Source organism: Microcebus murinus, chromosome 24, assembly GCF_040939455.1.
Source record: "Microcebus murinus isolate Inina chromosome 24, M.murinus_Inina_mat1.0, whole genome shotgun sequence".
NCBI lineage: Eukaryota > Metazoa > Chordata > Mammalia > Primates > Cheirogaleidae > Microcebus > Microcebus murinus.
Genome location: NC_134127.1, coordinates 29352403 through 29371182, shown reverse-complemented (window position 1 = coordinate 29371182; position 18780 = coordinate 29352403). Strand labels below are relative to the sequence as shown.

Sequence of the window (18780 nt, the reverse complement as noted above, 5' to 3'; positions counted from 1 at the left end):
GGATTCCCAGGGGAACATCTTAAGTCTCTCTGTCTATCTGCGAGTGACTTTTTCCCAAGACTTCCAAGCAGTTGCCCGATGCTCTTGGAGAATTCTGGGTTGCGCCACTCTTAGGGTGCAATGTGGGGTCTATAGCACAGAGCCTGGGTTTAGGGTCTTTTTCTTTATTTTATTTCAGTATATTATGGGGGTACAAATTTTAAGGTTGCGTATAATACCCTTACCCCCCCTTCCCCCTCAAGTCTGAGCTTCAAGCGTGTCCATCCCCCAGACGGTGCACATCTCACTCATTATGTATGTAAATACCTGCCCCCCTCCCCCACCCCTCCTGCCCAACACCCGATAAATGTGATTCCTATGTGTCCACTTAGGTGCTGATCAGTTAATACCAGTTTGCTGGTGAGTACATGTGGTGCTTGTTTTTCCATTCTTGGGATACTCCACTTAGTTGAATGGGTTCCAGCTCTAGCCAGGAAAACACGAGAGATGCTAGATCACCGTTGTTTCTTAGAGCTGAATAGTACTCCATGGTTTGTTTTAACTGTAATAACAACAGTTGGCCCATTCGTTTCTCATTTCAGAGCCCCAGTTCCTCCCGTTATGACGTGAAGGGGCAAAATGGCCCTGCGGCCAGAGGGGGCAGCTGAGTTGTCAGGGCAGACGCAGCCATGCTGTGCCCAGAGGTCCCCAGCGCTCGAGGGATGATTAGAAAGCCCCTCTCGAACTCCAGCCTGGGTACTTACGTAGCCATCCAGCCCCCAGTTGTCGTTCTCGAACTTGCTCACGAAGATGTCCGCTGCACCTTTACTCTGAAAAGCTTTCAGGAGTAAGTGGGCCTCCTCCTTCTTGTAAACCCCTGTGAACAGACCAGCCGGTCAGCCCTCGCTTGCAGGAACCTCAGTGCCAATGATGCAGCCGTGTGACCCACGGTGCAGAGATGATCATATTGCAGATAATGGAAAACTCACTCAGAAATTTCATTTATATTTGTAAACTTCAGCCTCAGCACCTCCTTTTATTTTTTTCCCCTGAAAAATCACTTCTTATAAAATCCTTGTCGCTCTTGAGTGGCTATGATACACTTTGCTAAATTCAACATTTTTATCCCACGGAAAGAATAAAAGCAATATGTATTCAATTCTGCTAATTAAAAAAAAATCCAGATTTTTTTAAATCCACTTCCGAGGACAAGGGGTACGTAGAAAAAAGAGACCCAAACCATAACCCCCAAGAAGGCTGCTTCTGATCTGACTTGTTTTCATCAAGCCCGCTGACTTCATCAAGACAAGTATCATCTAATTCACTTGAGTAGGGTTACAGAACTCACACATTTAAAAGTTTCTTAGTTAATTTGACACACGACTTAAATAGCTGGTCTAAAGCGTTTGTGCGTTCACAGGTGCACGGTGGAAGGAAACACTCTGGCCTGAGCTCATGAGTCCACGCACACCTGCAAACACCTAGGAGTGGGAGTGAGTCTGCCTTCGTGACCCAGGGCACGTGCACCGCTTAGACGTCCTCACGTCCAAGGACGTAGGAACGAGGAATGCGCAGGGCGGGCGTGCCTTGGCCTGTTGTCACCCTCCCTAAAGGCCAGTCACTGGGCCATCTATGGATCAGTGAGACAGGGTGACATGTGGGGGCTTCTTGGTGCTCGGAACCAGAGCTGCAACTTGTGGACAACTGAGGGAGAATCTCGAGCCTTTAGGAGTCAGTCTACTGACAACAATGCACAGTCCTAAGTAGCAAAGTAGTTCTTTTTTTAAATGATGCTGGATGCAGGCATGAGGGTGACACTGTGCTTCTCAGTTAGGAGTGTGGGCTCAGGATGCTGATTGCTGAGTTGAAACCCTGCCTCTGCCAATTACTTACCATGGAACCTTAGGAAAGCTACATGATTTTCCTGGGTCGATATGTCTCTCTCTCTATCAAAATCAGTAAAAGCAATGTACCATATTTCCCCCAAAATAAGACCTACCCATAAAATAAGCCCTAGCAGGATTTCTAAGCATTTGCTCAATAGAAGCCCCACCCCAAAGATAAGACCTAGTGATGAGCGTGGCTACCCAGCGCAGCTGCACAACCCATGCGTTTCGTCACAGAGCGGTAAAGAAGACGAGCAGCCCTTCTCATCTGCCCCAGGAGAGCTCTATTGCTCAACAGGAGAGACTGGGGCCAATGGTTCTAAAGGAAATAGAGTCACTAGAAATTCAGGATGGAATTCAGGGTTTGGAGAGTTATGATGATGTTACAGAAGAAGACAACTTAACTGTATTTGAATAAATGTAGATTGTTGTATCATACTTAAAAAAGTAACACATCCCCTGAAAATAAACCCTAGGGTGTCTTCTTGAGGAAAAATAAATATAAGACCCTGTCTTATTTTCAGGGAAACACAGTATATAAGAAGAGTGCCTACATCATAGGAATAATGTAAGAATGATAAATATATGTAAAGTGCTTAAAATAGTGTCTGCCTTATAAATCAGAGCTGCCATTGTATTAATTGTACAAAAAAAAGTAACTCGAGGGAACACATGAGTTAAGAAAAAGGCTATCAAAAGAACGACATTTGGGGGTGTGGCATGTGACTCTCAGATGTTGGACTTAATATGTGCTGTGCATCATCTCTTCTGTCCTGGCATTGCAATCTTTAAAATGAGAAAATACCACCAACCTGCCATGGTTATGGAGCAGCCCCAAGAAGACGTCACATGTGCAAAGCCAGCGTGACCTTCATAAGTACTTAAGAAACGTGAGACCACCCCTTTCTGGCAAGACAATGGTCCGCGTCTGCTCTCGCCCACCACTGAGGGAGCTGAGCTGCCCGGCCCACCTGTCAGCTTCAGCTCCAGCGGCGAGGCCTCCGTGAAGGTGGCGTTCACTTTGCTGCTCGTAGCGTTGAACCAGTCCACGGTGAGAGTGGCGGGCTGTCTCTTCCCCAGATATTCATAATACCCCTTCCACACCGAGTTGACAAAAAACACATCTGAAGGGACTGCAGGGATGAGGAAACATGAATGTCAGCATGCACACAAGCGTCCAGTCCGGCGTTTGCAAACACAGATGGCACAATTGTTCAGTGAGAAGTGGCTTCTGTGTATCAACAGATGACCATCAGCCATGTGGTAGAAATAGTCTTTTGGGGTCCTTATCATTTCCCTTGTTATGATAGCATGCAGCACAGTGTGAGAATCAAATAGCCGAGCCGTGCTAGAATGTGCCACCTCGCTAAAGAACTGACTGGATCACAGATGATGACAATGGTGAAGGCAAAGGTAACCTAGCACATGGTCCTTGCATGGCAGGGGTGCAGGTTGGAGGGGACCGGGAGGGGCAAGCAGACACTTGCTTCCTTGTTGGGAAGTATTTTGGAAGCCAAAGCACACACCTGCTTTAACAGACGTGCCGAGGCCAGCGGGGCGTGGTGAATTGGCGCTACTATTGGTAGGTTAGTTTTGATTGTGCTTAGTGAAAAATGTGTTAAGCTTACCCAGGAAGTCACTGCTGTTATTTCACTAATGCCCAAGTCTACTCTTGGAAAGACTTCGAAGGCTCAGCATGCCTGACATGCACCATTTCTCAGGAACCCCTTGCCCTCAACATGCTTGCATTTCTGAGAGCCACTTTGACTGGATGTAACCAGCTTATCGAGATGATAGTGTCTCATTTCTGGAGGTTTTATTTTGTCAGTGGAGCCAATCTTTCTCTCACTCATACTCTCCTCTTCCATTTTAATCTCCTTATACATGTTATTCCAGTATTACTGAGAAAAGTGGATTCAATAATCTCAAATATCTCTTTTATATTTATGACTTTTAAGTCTTTTTAAAATGCACAATTCATCTGGGATGGGAAACCTTGCAGAGATTATTGAGATGTTTTCTATTGTTTTTACTGCTTACAAAAAAAGTAAAGTTATTTTTCACATCTCTGTTAAATGTGTATAAAATCCTGCCATTTTTCACAATATTAATAAGAATGAATAGTATTACATTATATAAATCTACGTCAATGAGTCCACTAAAGTCTCTCTTTGCGTTTTTGCTCTATGCTGTGCCTATGTTATTTAATGAGACAAGATCCACTGTAAGGAGAATTGGTCCAAACAAACACATTATGTGAGTTTCTAGGTAGAAATAAAGGTTCATTTCTCCCTAAATGTATTTTTTTTAGCAAATCCACTTATAGTCACAAATGATGAAGACAAAAATCTATGGTGCCTGTGTTCATCGCTCTGTTTTCATCCCGTTTGGCTGCTGTCTTTCCTTCCCAAGCAGGCTGAGTCTACGAAACTCAGCCTGGCAATAGCAGAGTTAAAGAAGAACAGAATGTAGTAGCTTCCTACGGTTTTGAATAAATGCCCCTTCCTAACAATAATAAAAAAGTAATTTAAAACTGATATAGCAAGTATCTATCATTTGATTATAAATAACTTACATTAAACATTTCTACTTATACATCAGCAGTGTTACAGAGGCCCTGTTGTAACTGGCAACCCCCTTTATGACTTTATCTTCCTTTACTAAAATTAATAGTCTTTAAAATAATATCAGGATTGCTTTCCATAATTAGAATATATATACTCATCTGAAGATATTAATGCACCTGTTCATGCCATTCACTTAAGTTTCCTGCCTGTGTAGAATACACCGTATAATCAGTGTCTTAGAAGTGGCTTCTGTGTATCAAAAGATGACCATCAGCCATGTGGTAGAAATAGACTTTTGGGGTCCTTATCATTTCCCTTGTTATGATAGCATGCAGCACAGTGTGAGAATCAAATAGCCGAGCCGTGCTAGAATGTGCCACCTCGCTAAAGAACTGACTGGATTAGCAGTTCCCTTCAGAGAAAGTGAGAAAAGGTACATTGATGATAACGTTTGCACCTACTGCAAGAGAATGTATATATTTCAATATCTTACATATGAAAAAGCAAATAAAAAACAGGACAAATACAAAACAACAATAGCAAAAAGAAATTGTTTCCTTCTGTTGAAGAAAGTGTTGCCTAGATAAAGAGTATTGACTTGTGTACTTGATTTGTAACTAATATTTAGATAAAATAGTCCAGAAAGATTTTCAAGGTATGTTTTATTCTTCATGGTGTAAATTGGAGAAATTCCTTTAATCATGTTGGTACATTTTATCTAGTCTAAGGGTTAAACGTGTAACATGGAATTGTGACTTAACAGCACTGCAAATGCTCTTTGCACATTCGGTTCTAAAATAGAGCTTTGTGTCCAAGAATCTAGTGTTAACACCTGAATAAAGAAAATACTAGTCAAATGACCTCATCTATTTACAAAGGTTTTCTATTTCTGAGAAAACGACAATAAAGATTTGACTTAAATAAATATAATTTGAGGACACATCTTGTGATTTAAATAGCATCTACATTCGTGACACAGATACAATATGCCAGAAGATTCCAAGTGACGACACCTTTCTCAGAGAGTGGGGCTGCACCCTTCCAGTCCGCTGCATAATGCAGTTAGCAAGGCACCACACACAACCGCAAAAAACAAACAGACAAACAAAAACAAAAAAACCCAAAAGTATACTTCAAGTTTTAGAAGGCAGAGGATACCTGAATTATGGAGATAATGTGATAAAAAATGGGGCTCCGCATTGAAACTGTGCAAATTAACAACTGAATCTGTCAAAACGCCTCCCTGAAAGAGCTCCTTCACTTGGAGAAAGGATGGACCGCAACCCTCGTTATAAGGCTCTCCATTATACCACACGCAGGGCCAACTTTTTATGTCGACTTCTGCCTACAAAACGCCCGAGGCACCTTTCAACGCAACTGCGTGATGACGCCAAAGGTTTTCTTTGCAAGTGAAGCAGTGTTATTTCCTTAACAAACTACTGTTGTGAAAGAGATAGAAATCTACTGCGTGGGCTTGGTGTTTTAAATAATTGAAACGTTAGTGTTGTCATGGACTACTGGATTCAGAAATTTAAATGTTAAAGATCGTTTCACTGTACAAAGTATAGTAGAGAACAAATCACTTTATTTGATCGAAATCTATAACTGTTCTGGTATACAAACCTGGAGTTTTAGTAACTGTTTCATTAACTTCTCTCACTCCTTTACCTACAAGTAAAAAGACAAATTATCATTTTCAAAAACATTTATTTTTTTGAATAAGTTTGAAAAAAATGTCAAATTGAAGCAATTTTCCTTTCTTTCTCCAGATCTTTTAAAAGCACAAAATACAGATACCTTATACACCTATGTTTTAAACCCATGTATTTACAACAGGATATTCCTTGTGTCTGTGGGAAGGCTGAATGCAATGATGAAAACTCAGCACACACCTACCTAACGTGTGTCTCCATTTAAAGTGCTACAACAGAGAGCCTTGCAATGAGGGTGGCTTGTGCCCACTTTCCGACACCCTCTTAGGGACATCCTGAGAGGTGATGTCCAAAATAACTAACATGTCATAACCCTTCTTAATTTTCCAGTCCCAAATCAATGAATTTATAAATTACTGTTGAAGAACTTCAAATTGTTTCCTTTGCAGAATGTTTAACTTAGTCTATCAGTTAGATTTAACTCATAATCTTTTAGTTTGTATGGTCATATATCAAACCACAAGTTGTCATGTTTAAAGTTTGCATTCTTCTATTTCTGACAGCGAAGGGCAAGGGAAACAAATGTCTCTTAAAAGTCCCTCATTTGAGAATGACAAAGAAGCCCCAGGAGGCTAAACTTAAAGCCACTGACCTGACCGCACGCTGGACTCTTTGTTTATGCCGTTTAGTGCTCAGTGTGTATATAAATTATGTTTGGTGGGAACCTGCAGCTTTAGCTACTATCAAATCTGAGCCAGACATTTTACTCTCACTTGCAAACACACACATTTGTGATGCATTAATGCTTCATCTCCATGCTAATCACTTCTGTCATTTGAAAACATAGAACCAATGTCAAGAACACACACATTTATCTTCTGCCACAAACATCCTGCGGTCTTCAAAATGACACAGAAAGTTCCATTTATATTTTTGTAGGTACTTGGTTGATATTTATCCATTTCCATCTTTAAGAAATACATATTTTGTGAAAATACACCGTGTACTGCTTTCCTTTTAACTCAGGATTCTTTTCTTTAACCAACTCGCTTTTCTCTTTGGCTTAATAGGAAATCAGCAAATGATAAAATCTATGCCTCCGTTTAGCTACACCACCATCGTATCCGACACTTAGATACGCACGTCTGTGCGCACACACAGCTCACGCATGCCAAGCACGGCTGAAGCGGGGTGATGACACTATTAGCATCATGCTGCTGCAATGAGCCTTAAACCTGGAACTAGCCTGTGGGCAGCTGGCACTCTTCCTTGCTCCTTGGGAATGAGCTTCCGTTCTGTGATCAATGACTTACTTTTACAAACAGGCGACTTCCCCGTCCATTTCATATCTGCTTTGCACGTCCTGTGCTCAGATCCACCCGTGAGGAAAAATCCAGGGTGGCAGGTGTACACCAAGGTGTAGCCGAACGTAGGAAGGTCGATGGCCCTCACGTCCGCGTGCGCTGGCGTTTCCGGCTGTCTGCAAGCATGAGCTGAAACAGTATCCATGCCATTAGGAAACAGTGAAACCTTGGTCGCTGTAGAGTTAGCATGTGTGTCTAATGACATAAATAGAGTGGAATGGGCTCCAGTTGCATCCAGGATAATAAAAATGTTGAAATTAAAAAAAAAATAAAAAAATAGAGCAAAAGATTTTGGAAATGGTTTTTATATATAGTTATGTGTAAAGATTTAGAGATCAAAGCTTTGAAATAGACAGAACACTTCTGATATACTACAAAGATTATCTAAAAAAATACATAGTACTTTATAAGTCCTTAAGAGGGTAATTTTATATATTAAACACATACGGACTGGCACATATCCAGAAATAACATTTTGGTTTCTTTTTTCTGGTAGCATCTAGCAAATTTATTATTCAGTTAATTAATGTTGGTAAAAATTTGAAACGTATTTCAAAACAATTAAAATATTACAAATTCCTATTTCCTTTAAAATATAATTTAGGAGTAAATGAGATTGTAATGTGTATTCTATGTTTCAAAGAGGTTTGTAAAGTCCGCATATGTCCCAAGTCATGGTATTGGCAGACTGTTATAAAAGGAGTTTACCATTTTAAAATTGTGAATGCAATTCCTTTAAGTATTATCACTACTTGGCAATTTAGTAAACTTTCAAACCTTCAACATAATGAAGACCTGATGTTATCAAGCTCCATATTATATATGTGTATGTGCACACATGCACATATTAATACATACAAGCGTATGTGTATGCATATATGTGTATATATCATTTACATATAATTGGAGTAGTGGTTTAGAGTAGAGAAGGTAGCTTTGAAATAAATACACATAATAATGATCAATAATTATACAAAAGCCCTTATATACTATTAAATAATTTCTTATAACATCTACTAATGTTCTTATGTTCAACATATTAAGGTAAGGCACTATATTTCACTGAAGTCATAGCAGGTGAAATGAATGACTGACTTACTCATCATTCATATAACATTTTTTCTAATTCTCATGAAATAAAATTTGATCCTTAAGCAACCATTTGAATGATCAATGCATATCTATTTCAACTATATACCAAGGATACCACTTTAAACATTTCTACTCTTATACCGACATGCGCATGACCCGGTTCACCCGCTCTTTAATAATCTGGTACAAGCCCCCAGAGGGCTTGGAAAACTACAGACTGGTGTCCCCCCATGCCGAGTCTCTGACCCATAGCCTTGGGGTGCAGACTGAGAACAGGCATCGCTACTCAGCGCCCAGGAGATGCCGCTAAGCTGCTGGTTCTAGGCATCCCCACTCTGAGCACCACTCAAAAGTTTAGGATTAGGGGACTAAATGCAAACAAAAACAGAACAGTTTCTCGTGATTCCCCTTGAAGGCAAACCCTTCCCAGACATCATCTGACGATAAACAGGCCGCTGCCGACCGTGGTGGAGGAAATCACACTTACGCATACACTCGGCCTGTACCCCACTCCACGTCAGGTTTGCAAGGCAGGTGCGGGTCGTAGAGCCTTGGATGTGGTAACCTTTTCTGCACCTGAAAAAAACGGTGCTTCCCACCTGGAAAGGAAATCCAGTACTAGTTTCAGAGGCAAAAGGAACACAGTCAGTATAAATGAGCAATGCTCACAAGCACATGCCAGCACACAAGTATACTAATAATTGCTTACTTTCGCCCCAAACCACTGTTTGAATTAACATGCACATTTTAACTGCATGTGAAAGCGTTATACGGGATATATGCAGGCACTCTGAATGGATTCTTGTGCATTAACCAGAGCTTGTGCACCTAGGGGCCACGCCTGGTTTGAGAATGGGACACAAGTCACATGAATTGCATTATTAACAATAGGAGAACACAGGGAAGCTCCAAAACTGAGATGATTCACTTTGCGTAAGTGACGTTTCAGCATGTGCTAAAGAAAACAGATAAAAATTTCATCTGTGACATTCAAAACTAAAAAGTTTCCAGAAGAAGAAGAGGAAGAGGAAGAGAAAGAGGAAGAGGAGGAAGAGGAGGAAGAAGAAGAGGAGGAGGAGGAGGAGGAGGAGGAGGAAGAAGAGGAAGAGGAAGAGGAAGAAGAAGAAGAAGAAGAAGCAGCAGCAGCAGCAGCTTTTGTGAGAGCTGCATCTTGTGGTCTCAACCATCCCTTTAAAAGATGATATCTGTGTCATTTAAAATATCAGTAAACCTTGCTGTTGCTGTTGGGTACAATCTATAATTTGAGTTAGCACAACTTTATCTTGTCCTAAGGAGGGTGAAGGATTTATCCATGGTAGGAATATATTGCTATATACGATCGTCATAAAATTTTATTTACTGTAAGTTGTGCACAGGGAAGTTAAGGATTGCTAAAAGCAATCGTGATCAACGGTGATCAAACTTCTCTTTTTTTGTAGGGAGTTAATGAAAACAATACCCACATATGGTGTTTTACAATATTCCTTGATATTTGGTATAAATATTCATATGCCAGAAAGCATTTTCCTGGAGTTTAAGGACATATTTGAGACTTAATATAAAATGAGTCAGATTTAACATACCAGCTACCTATGAGAAGTTTCTTTGTGAAATGCAAGAGAGCTATAAGGAAATAGTCAATGCGTGTCAGACCCAGTAAAATGGGAATATTTTACTGGGTATGAAAGATCCGGGGGGAGGGGGATGGTTGAGGAAAATGGTCTTTGATTCTAAATCTATGATATCTCTATCTTGGAAATAGTATATATATTTAACTTCATTTTTCAAAGTCATATACTCAGAGAGACATGAAGTTACTTGAGTAATTAAGATGGCTAAATCATTTTAGTTCAAGCTTCATTACCATCCATTCTTAGATATTTCCCCAATATTAACTGAGACTTTCATGTCCATTTTATTAAGTGTCAAATGAACACCCCAAAGTAATATTTAGTTTGACGATAATTCTCAGAGCTTTAAGAGATCGTAGGGAGAACAGATTCCACAAGGGAACTTAGACTCAGGGACTTTGATACCTTTTCTTCTTCTGTTTATTTCTCTAGAATTAAATGTTATTTGCCAATCATATTGAGTTCCTAAATGAAGTCTTTCACGGTAGCTATGCAATGACAGGTTACCTCAATTATAGAACTGCCACATAAGTGTAGCAGGGAAGAGAAGGATGCTTGCTTTCACGCAGAAATTAATACCACAATTATTTCTGTTGTAATCAAAATACAAATGGATTTACGGATTTTGGCATTTAAAAACTCATATAGAAATCCTCTTCGAATGAATTTTATTTAGGCAGATATAACGAGAATAAGATACGGTGTATAAAACCTACATGTATATTCATATTTATGTATCTATTATATTTTACATTTCTAGAAAAGCATAGTAATATAAAAATGAAATACCTCATATCCTCTGGAGCTATTTTGTATTCCAAAGTGCGGGGTGCCAGGGTCTGGACAGGTGTTATGGGCAGGATCTGAAATTCACAATTAAAAAGAAAGACCAGATATGGCCATTACAGAAATTCTATCATTTTTTTTTTTACTAAAGGATCTTACAAAATTGGTAAAATATTTTTTGACAAATGTGCAAGATGCTTTTAATGACAGTTAAAAATTCAATTGTTATTTTTATCTTCTCTTCCAGACATTTCCTTTAGATGTTACTTTTTAGAGTTTTATCATACTTTTAATAGTTCTACATGTTCTTTTCTATATAAGAATAAGTACATTCTTTTCCATTCTCTGGTTTAATTATCTCTACAGACGCATATATATTATGTTAACACTATACTATCCATAATAATGATCTCTTAAGTTCTTTCAGTTTATGAGGTTTCTATCAACAGCATCTCATCTGGCCATCTGTGATGTCCTTCCAAGTTTCTTGAATTAATTTTTCTCAAGACATCAAAATGAGGACTACATTTAACGGTTCAAAATTGAAGCCTATGAGAAGCCAATAGGGACATTTTCCAAAAATACAGAACTTGAGCAATCACGGAGCACTCCAACTTCCTTGTTTGCTGCTTTCCAGTTGCTAGTAGAAGAACAAAACAGATAACTTTGAACTTTGTTCACTAGGGCAACTAACCTTAAGGGGGAAGAAAGATAGTTATAGTGTAGAGACGGCTACCACGTAGCAGTATTTTGAGTCAGAAGACAGTGCGTGTTCCTATAAGTAGAAAAAGCATTTCTAATGCTGTCTCTATTTCTAAGCAGACAGTCAATTTCTTAGGAAATAATGTAAAATAATCATTCATATTTTACTATGAATCTGTAGAACACCCACTCCTCTGCCCCAGGAAGGTCTGTGAACAAAATGAACCCAACAATAAAACTCAAGTCTGCAGCAGTCAGACACCACCAAGGCTGTCTCTTGGGTGATGGCGTCTCAGAAAACGTTAATAACTGCATTTTCTCCCCAAAAGTGCAGCTCTCAGTTGGGATGCACACAAGAGAGCCACTGAAGGAAGGAGAGCAAAGTGTAGTAGCTACTTTAGCAGACGTCTGGCGTCAATTCCAAATTCAGTTTGCAGGCTTTAAAAGACACTGCACATCAGTTTAGCTGCCTATTGCCTTCTCAAAGAATATTACCTTGCACAGAAAATCATGTGTAAGAACATTATCTACATCACCACAAATGACCCAGTTTTGGAACAGAGTGTCCTCCTCCTCTCCAAATATCCCCGAACAGTCTGTGGCTGCCTCAGGGTTCTCACCGATGCAGGTGGGTTGAACCCCACTCCACGCGCCGTCCGCCTGGCAGACCCTTCTTGACGATCCCACGAGTATGAACGGGGGCTTGCACTGAAAGAAGACTTCAGAATTGTAGGTGAAGCTCTTCCCACTAATCTGTCCCTCCGCGGGCGTGCCGGGGTCCCCGCAGAACATGGCTGTGGGAAACAATGGATAGACGTCAGCTCTATTGGAGTCCCCAAATCAGGTTCATCTAATGAACTTGTTTCGTCGGTTTGAGGGTTAACTACCGTGTTTCCCCGAAAATAAGACAGGGTCTTATATTTATTTTTCCTCAAGAAGACATCCTAGGGCTCATTTTCAGGGGATGTGTTATTTTTTTTTTTTAAGTACGGTACAACAATCTACATTTATTCAAATATAGTGAAGTCATCTCCTTCTGGAACATCATCATCACTCTCCACACCCCGAATTCCATCCTGAATTTCTTGTGACTCTATTCCCTTTAGATTGGCCCCAATCTCTCATGTTGAGCAACAGAGCTCTCCTGGGGCAGATAAGAAGGGCTGCTCATCTTCTTGACCGCTCTGCGACGACATGCATGGGTCGTGCAGATGCGCTGTGTAGCCACGCCCATCACTAGGGCCTATTTTTGGGGTAGGGCTTCTATTGCACCAATGCTTAGAAATCCTGCTAGGGCTTATTTTATGGGTAGGTCTTATTTCGGAGAAACACCGTATTCTAACCAGCACAGGGGTGGAAGGAAAGCATCTGTCCCCGGGCCACACAATGAAGTCTCGAGTTGGAGTTTTTAAGCATGATGATGAGGCTATAACCAGACGTCACTGTGTTTTAACCGTGGAGTGTGTGGTGATTTTGGTCACCGCTGCACCTGTGATGGGCGGGACAGGTGTGGACGGGGACTTACGCAGGCACTGGGGGACCTCCCCTCGCCACACGCCGCCGCCTTCACATGACAGGATGGCCGAGTGCGAGAGCTGGTAGCCGTCCACGCAGCTGTAGCTTATGCTGGAGCCCCAGTGGAAGTCGGTCCCCTCCACTCTGCCATGCTGCACTGGGGGCGGCTGGCCGCACAGGACGGCTGTTTCCAAAGAACAAACAACACTCAACATTCCGGAGCTTCCACCACCGCCGTGATGTTCAGGCAGCTCACATTTCAATTTTACCTGAGTTACAAATGACATCTCCATATAGGGTTATTTTTTTCTTAATATAAAAGAATTACTAGGGAAGACAGTATATCAAAATAAGAAAACTGCCCTGACATTTCCTCATTAATTTGGATCACATATGCAAAAGCAAAGTCGAGTCAAAACGCATCCCACGGTAAAGGGAAACAGGATTGAACTTGACACTCTCAATATCTACACGGCCAACAAAAGAAGAAATATTCTTATTTGATTTGTGTCTTTTTTTATGATGGTTACTGAGCACAATTCAAATGAAGACTTGGCCATTATGACATGAGTTTATATATACAGATGGCAAGAATTTCCCCTGTCATCTTTATTTTTATTTTAAAATAGTATATGATTTCCAAAAGACAGAGTCTTTTCATTTATTTGCTGAATATTTTTTGAATGCTTGCATGGTTAAAAGGTGGTTCTGTAAAATACCATGTGCAAGTGTCTCATCGCAGCCCCAGAGCCTGATGTCTGTTTTATTGGCCTGAGGAGCAGAACATGGTTCCTGGGGAAGGTGTATTGTTGGTGCCTGCCCCACAGGTCCCCGCTTTCCCACTCTAGAAAGTATACCAAGATGCATAACAGTGTGTGGGGGGGAATCCAACAGACACTCTAGACTCTTCCTCTCCAGAGATCCAAAAGCTTCCTGGACTTTTGAAATTAGTGGAAGTTTCCAAATGACCCTGTTGGCAGCAGCAGAAGGTGCAGAACAGGCTTGCCTACACCTTAGCATGTTTGGGCTCATGCCTTCTCCCATGAGAAAGACATGCTGACGCACACAGATCACACGTGCACACACCCAGAGCTGGATGTAGGTCTTTCTCTGGCCACGGCACCTGTTCATTGAGTCAACAAATAATTCCTGAGGCTCCAGTGAAGTTCGTGGAGCATGTGTTCTAGACTGGGGGAACACTGGGGGCAAAGCCCCAAGGGGCACAGCCAAGAGACAAAGGGTAGCCCAGAGTGTGACAGGGTGAATAGAAGGAGATAAGTTGAAAGACAGACAGACAGACAGACAGAGACAGAGACAGATCCAGTCTCACTGGGCCTTGCTGGCCGCGGCGTTATGATGAATCAAACGGATGACAGAAGAATAAAAACCCACAAGAGCATCCATGAAGTCACAGCAGCCAGACCCCTTTACTGGCAATTCCCATTAAGAGCATTTGACTGGGACACTCCCAGCACCACTTTGCGAGTTTCCTTAAGCATTTAGTCAGTGCCTGTTATGTAACAGCAGGTGTCCTCAAACTACGGCCCTCGGGCCACATGCAGGCGTTTTTGCCCCTTTGTTTTTTTACTTCAAAATAAGGTATGTGCAGTGTGCATAGGAATTTGTTCATAGCTTTTTTAAACTATAGTCCGGCCCTCCAGTGGTCTGAGGGACAGTGAACTGGCCCCTGTTTAAAAAGCCTGAGGACCCCTGCGTAACAGGCAGCATGCCAATCGAAAGAACAGGAGATGATGAGACCGTCCTTCAACTCTGCTGGGAGAGGAAGGAGGAAGGTCCTGAACATGGCCACACCAGTGGGGTGTAAGGAGATGGGGGCAAAGTGTTTGAGCACCTGGGTTTCATGGAAGCCTCGAGACAAACCGTCTGCACCAAACCACCTGCGGTTCAGAGCCCACAGAGGACCACCCCTCCGCGAACGAAGCTGCCTGGGTTCCAGCTCTCACGCTCTCAGTGTCCGGCCTGTTTCCCGTCTAGCCAGAGGACGACGCCACTTTGCTCTGCTTGGCCACTGGCAGCTTTCAAGCCCCTGCCCCTCCCTTCCCCTCTTGTCCTGCCGCAAATAAGGGTGCCGGGACCCCTCCCCTGCGGTGCCCACGGAAACCGTGACCACGCAAACCCCACCCGCCCTTGCTCAGCTCCATCCCCGCTCCCCGTCACTGAGAGACGCCCTGACCTGCAGGAAGGCCAACCGCAGGAGTCGCTGCAAACCTCATCACGCCACTTTCTTCAGTCTCAGCGACCACAGCCCACAACGCCTCATAGCACTAACCCTCTCCCCCAAGCACCCTGCCCTCACCAGATGGCATCTTGTCTCTGCCACCTTCCTAGCAATCCCTAGAAGGGACATCCACGCCGTCTCTGCCACGAGGCCTGGCACAGCCAACATTAGCGTGGTCACCAGGAGACACACGGCAACGCCTCGGGACTCAGATGCTGACTCCGGGGGTGGCATGACCGCCATCGGATCCCGACCCCTCCAACACCGGGTTTGTGTTCCTAGCCTCTTGCTGCACCTCTCTGTGAGTTAGTTTTCCCATCTGCAGAACTGAGATTCAAGTGTTGTCAAAATAAAGTGATTTAACCCTTGCAAATGGATTTTTAAGAATGCCTAGCTCCTTGGAATGGTTGCTTGCATAAATGCTTGCAAAATAAAATCAAATATGATCAGTAAAGACTGGTGCACATCAGCAAGAACAAGGACACAGAGCAGCGAGGGCGCAGACCTTTGCAGACGGGCTTGCTGTGGTTCCAGGTGCCGTCTTCGGTGCACCGGATCCTGGCCGCCGCGGCCGGCTCCATGAGGTAGCCGGGGGCGCACTGAAAGCTCACGGTCTGGTTGAAGGTGAAATCAGTCCCAAACTGGATGCCGTTTGCCAGGGTGCCCGGATCTCCACAACTGACAACTAACAGGCAGGTGACAAGAGAGAACCCGTGAAACGAATTAATCAGCGCTCTGCTCTAGGTCCCTCTGGGGGAGCTGTCATTCAGGAGTGCTCTCTCTGGCTCCTATTCAAAGCGACTAAGGAGAGAAGTGCCAAAGCGGCGCTGTCCTCTGTGTGGTGATCCCACCCGCCCGCCAGGCAGCTGTGTGTCCGCAGTCACTTATTGCAGTCCCGCTGGGGGCTGCCCCGCAGGTGCCGGCTTCCGCCCCCGACTAGCCTCTAACGGGGGCGACCAGAGAGACCGAGGCTGCGGCCAGAGAACCACACAGCTTTCTTAATTCCCTGCGGACTAAATGGTCTACAGGCAGAGGAAGCCTGGGTTTACTTTGACTTCAGTTTTGCAACGTACAAGACAACTGGCCTTCTATTTTTTATTTTTTTTGTATATATATTTTTAGTTGGTCAATGAATTTCTTTCTGTTTTTAGTAGAGACGGGGTCTTGCTCAGGCTGGTTTCGAACTCCTGACCTCCAGCAATCCGCCCGCCTCGGCCTCCCAGAGTGCTAGGATTACAGGTGTGAGCCACCGCGCCCGGCCGCAACTGGCCTTTTAAAGTAGCCTCAACCATATAAATAAGAAAATGGAGAAAAATCATACAGTACTTAAGAAAGAGTCATAACATCAAATATATATATATGTATTTCTTTTGTCTATGAGTTTTAAAAAAAATCAATAAAACACTTTAAAGGCACTCCTTTTTTTACTCTCTCAGTGGAGTGGATTTTACGGTGACGTCCCTGAGCGCACCTGGCGGCCGTCACTCACCTGTGCAATCGGGCGCTGTGCCTGTCCAGGTCCCGTTGGCCGTGCAGTGCCGCGTCGTGAGCCCCGAGGTCCGATATCCCTCCCAGCAGGCGTAGACGACGGAGCTGGAGAACAGGACGCCGTCGCTGCTGAGGATCCTGCCGTGGGTGGGGGTCCCGGGGTTGCCGCAGGACACGGCTGTCAGGGAAATAGCAGCAGCACGCAGAGCAGGTGACCCACGCGCAAATGACAAACACAGCCACCAGAGGTTACTGGCTTCATAGGCTATTCATTCGTTACAAAACCACAGCACGCAATCCTATGAAAGACATTTAATGCATGCTTTGCTGTCCGTTGTGTTTAATTTTATTGATCAGTTATAGGCATAAAAATTACTTTTTCACATTGTCCTTTCTAAAGTGGGCTCCTCCCAGACACGTTAAAGCATGAGCTAAAGAAGAAATTCGAAGCCTTGATACTTTGGCATTAAAGGTTTTTAATGCCAAGATAGAATTGTTGTGATATTTATTCATTCAGTCATTCAATTTTTTCAGGATATTTTGGAGGTACAAGCATTTTGGTTACATGTCATGTATTTGCCCCACCCAAGCCGGGCCTACAAGCCTGTCCCTCCCCCATACAGTGTGTTCCACTTCCATTAGTTGTGGCTTTGCCTCTACCTTCCCCCACCTGACCGGCACCCAGTGAGCATCACTGCCATGTGAGCTCCTTAGTGTCGGTCAGTTACTATCAGTTTGATGGCGAGCACATGTGGTGTTGGTTTTTCCATCCTTGTGATGCCGCACTTTGAAAAATGGGCTCAATCTCTATCCAGGAAAATGCAAGAGGTGCTATATCACCACTGTTTCTTAGAGCTGAATAGTACTCCATGGTATACATATACCACATTTTATTAATCCACTCATGTATTGATGGGCACTTGGGTTGTTTCCACATCTTTGCAATTGTGAATTGTGCTGCTATAAATGTTCAAGTGCAGATGTCTTTTTTTTATAGAATGTCTTTTTTTCCTGTTGGATAGATGCCTAGTAGTGGGATTGCTGGATCAAATGGTATTCCTGTTTTTAGCTCTTTGAGGTATCTCCAAATTATTTTCCACAGGGGGTGTACTGGTTTGCAGTCCCACCAGCAGTGTAAGAGTGTTCCAATCTCTCCACGCCAGTATGTGTTGTTTTGGGACTTTTCGAGAGAGGCCATTCACCTAACTGGAGTTAGGTGATATCTCATTGTAGTTTTGATTTGCATTTCCCTAAGGATTAGAGATGCTGAGTACTTTTCTTTTTATATATTTGCTGGCCATTAGTCTGTCTTCTTTTGAAAAGTTTCTGTTCATGCCCTTTGCCAATTTATGGATGGAGTTGATTTTTTTTCTTGTTGATTTTCTGAAGTTCGATATAGATTCTTGTTATCAGCCCTTTATTGGATATGTAGAAAGCAAATATTTTCTCCCATTCTGTAGGCTATTATTTGCTCTAATGACAGTTTCCTTGGCTGTGCAGAAGCTTTTAATTTCATCAGGTCCCATTTGTTTATTTTTGTTGCTGCGGTGATTGTCTTTGGGGGTCTAACATTTAAAGTTGTATCAGTTTGAATTATAACTCAGCTATTTTCTGAGCTCTAAACAAAATGACTTTCGAGTCCACTCCCCTTTGCCTAAGATAGATGTCGCCCACAAACAGCGTGATGCTGGCAAGGTGTCCATGTCAGTTTTTAGTGTCATCACTGGAGCATTGCACCCCTCCCTACCACTGTGCTTCCCCGAAAATAAGACGGGGTCTTATATTTATTTTTCCTCAAGAAGACACCCTAGGGCTTATTTTCAGGGCATGTGTTAATTTTTTAAGTACGGTACAATCTACATTTATTCAAATAGAGTTA

At 42.8% G+C, this 18780-nt stretch overlaps 1 protein-coding gene across 2 annotated transcripts in view; it reads right to left on the bottom strand.

Moving 5' to 3' along the window:
• CSMD1 (CUB and Sushi multiple domains 1) overlaps positions 1-18780 on the bottom strand; it is a 1569742-nt gene that overhangs the window by 13746 nt on the left and 1537216 nt on the right. The window contains exons 58-67 of one of the 2 annotated variants that reach the window (XM_020282735.2): positions 16903-17079; positions 15919-16098; positions 13185-13358; positions 12280-12453; positions 10961-11034; positions 9028-9139; positions 7398-7577; positions 6056-6100; positions 2837-2998; positions 744-856 (exon numbers count right to left, since the gene is read on the bottom strand). In XM_020282735.2, the coding sequence (XP_020138324.2) occupies positions 744-856; positions 2837-2998; positions 6056-6100; positions 7398-7577; positions 9028-9139; positions 10961-11034; positions 12280-12453; positions 13185-13358; positions 15919-16098; positions 16903-17079 (1391 nt within the window). The remainder of the gene's footprint in view (positions 1-743; positions 857-2836; positions 2999-6055; positions 6101-7397; positions 7578-9027; positions 9140-10960; positions 11035-12279; positions 12454-13184; positions 13359-15918; positions 16099-16902; positions 17080-18780) is intronic. The other variant, XM_075997279.1, reaches the window with a different exon arrangement.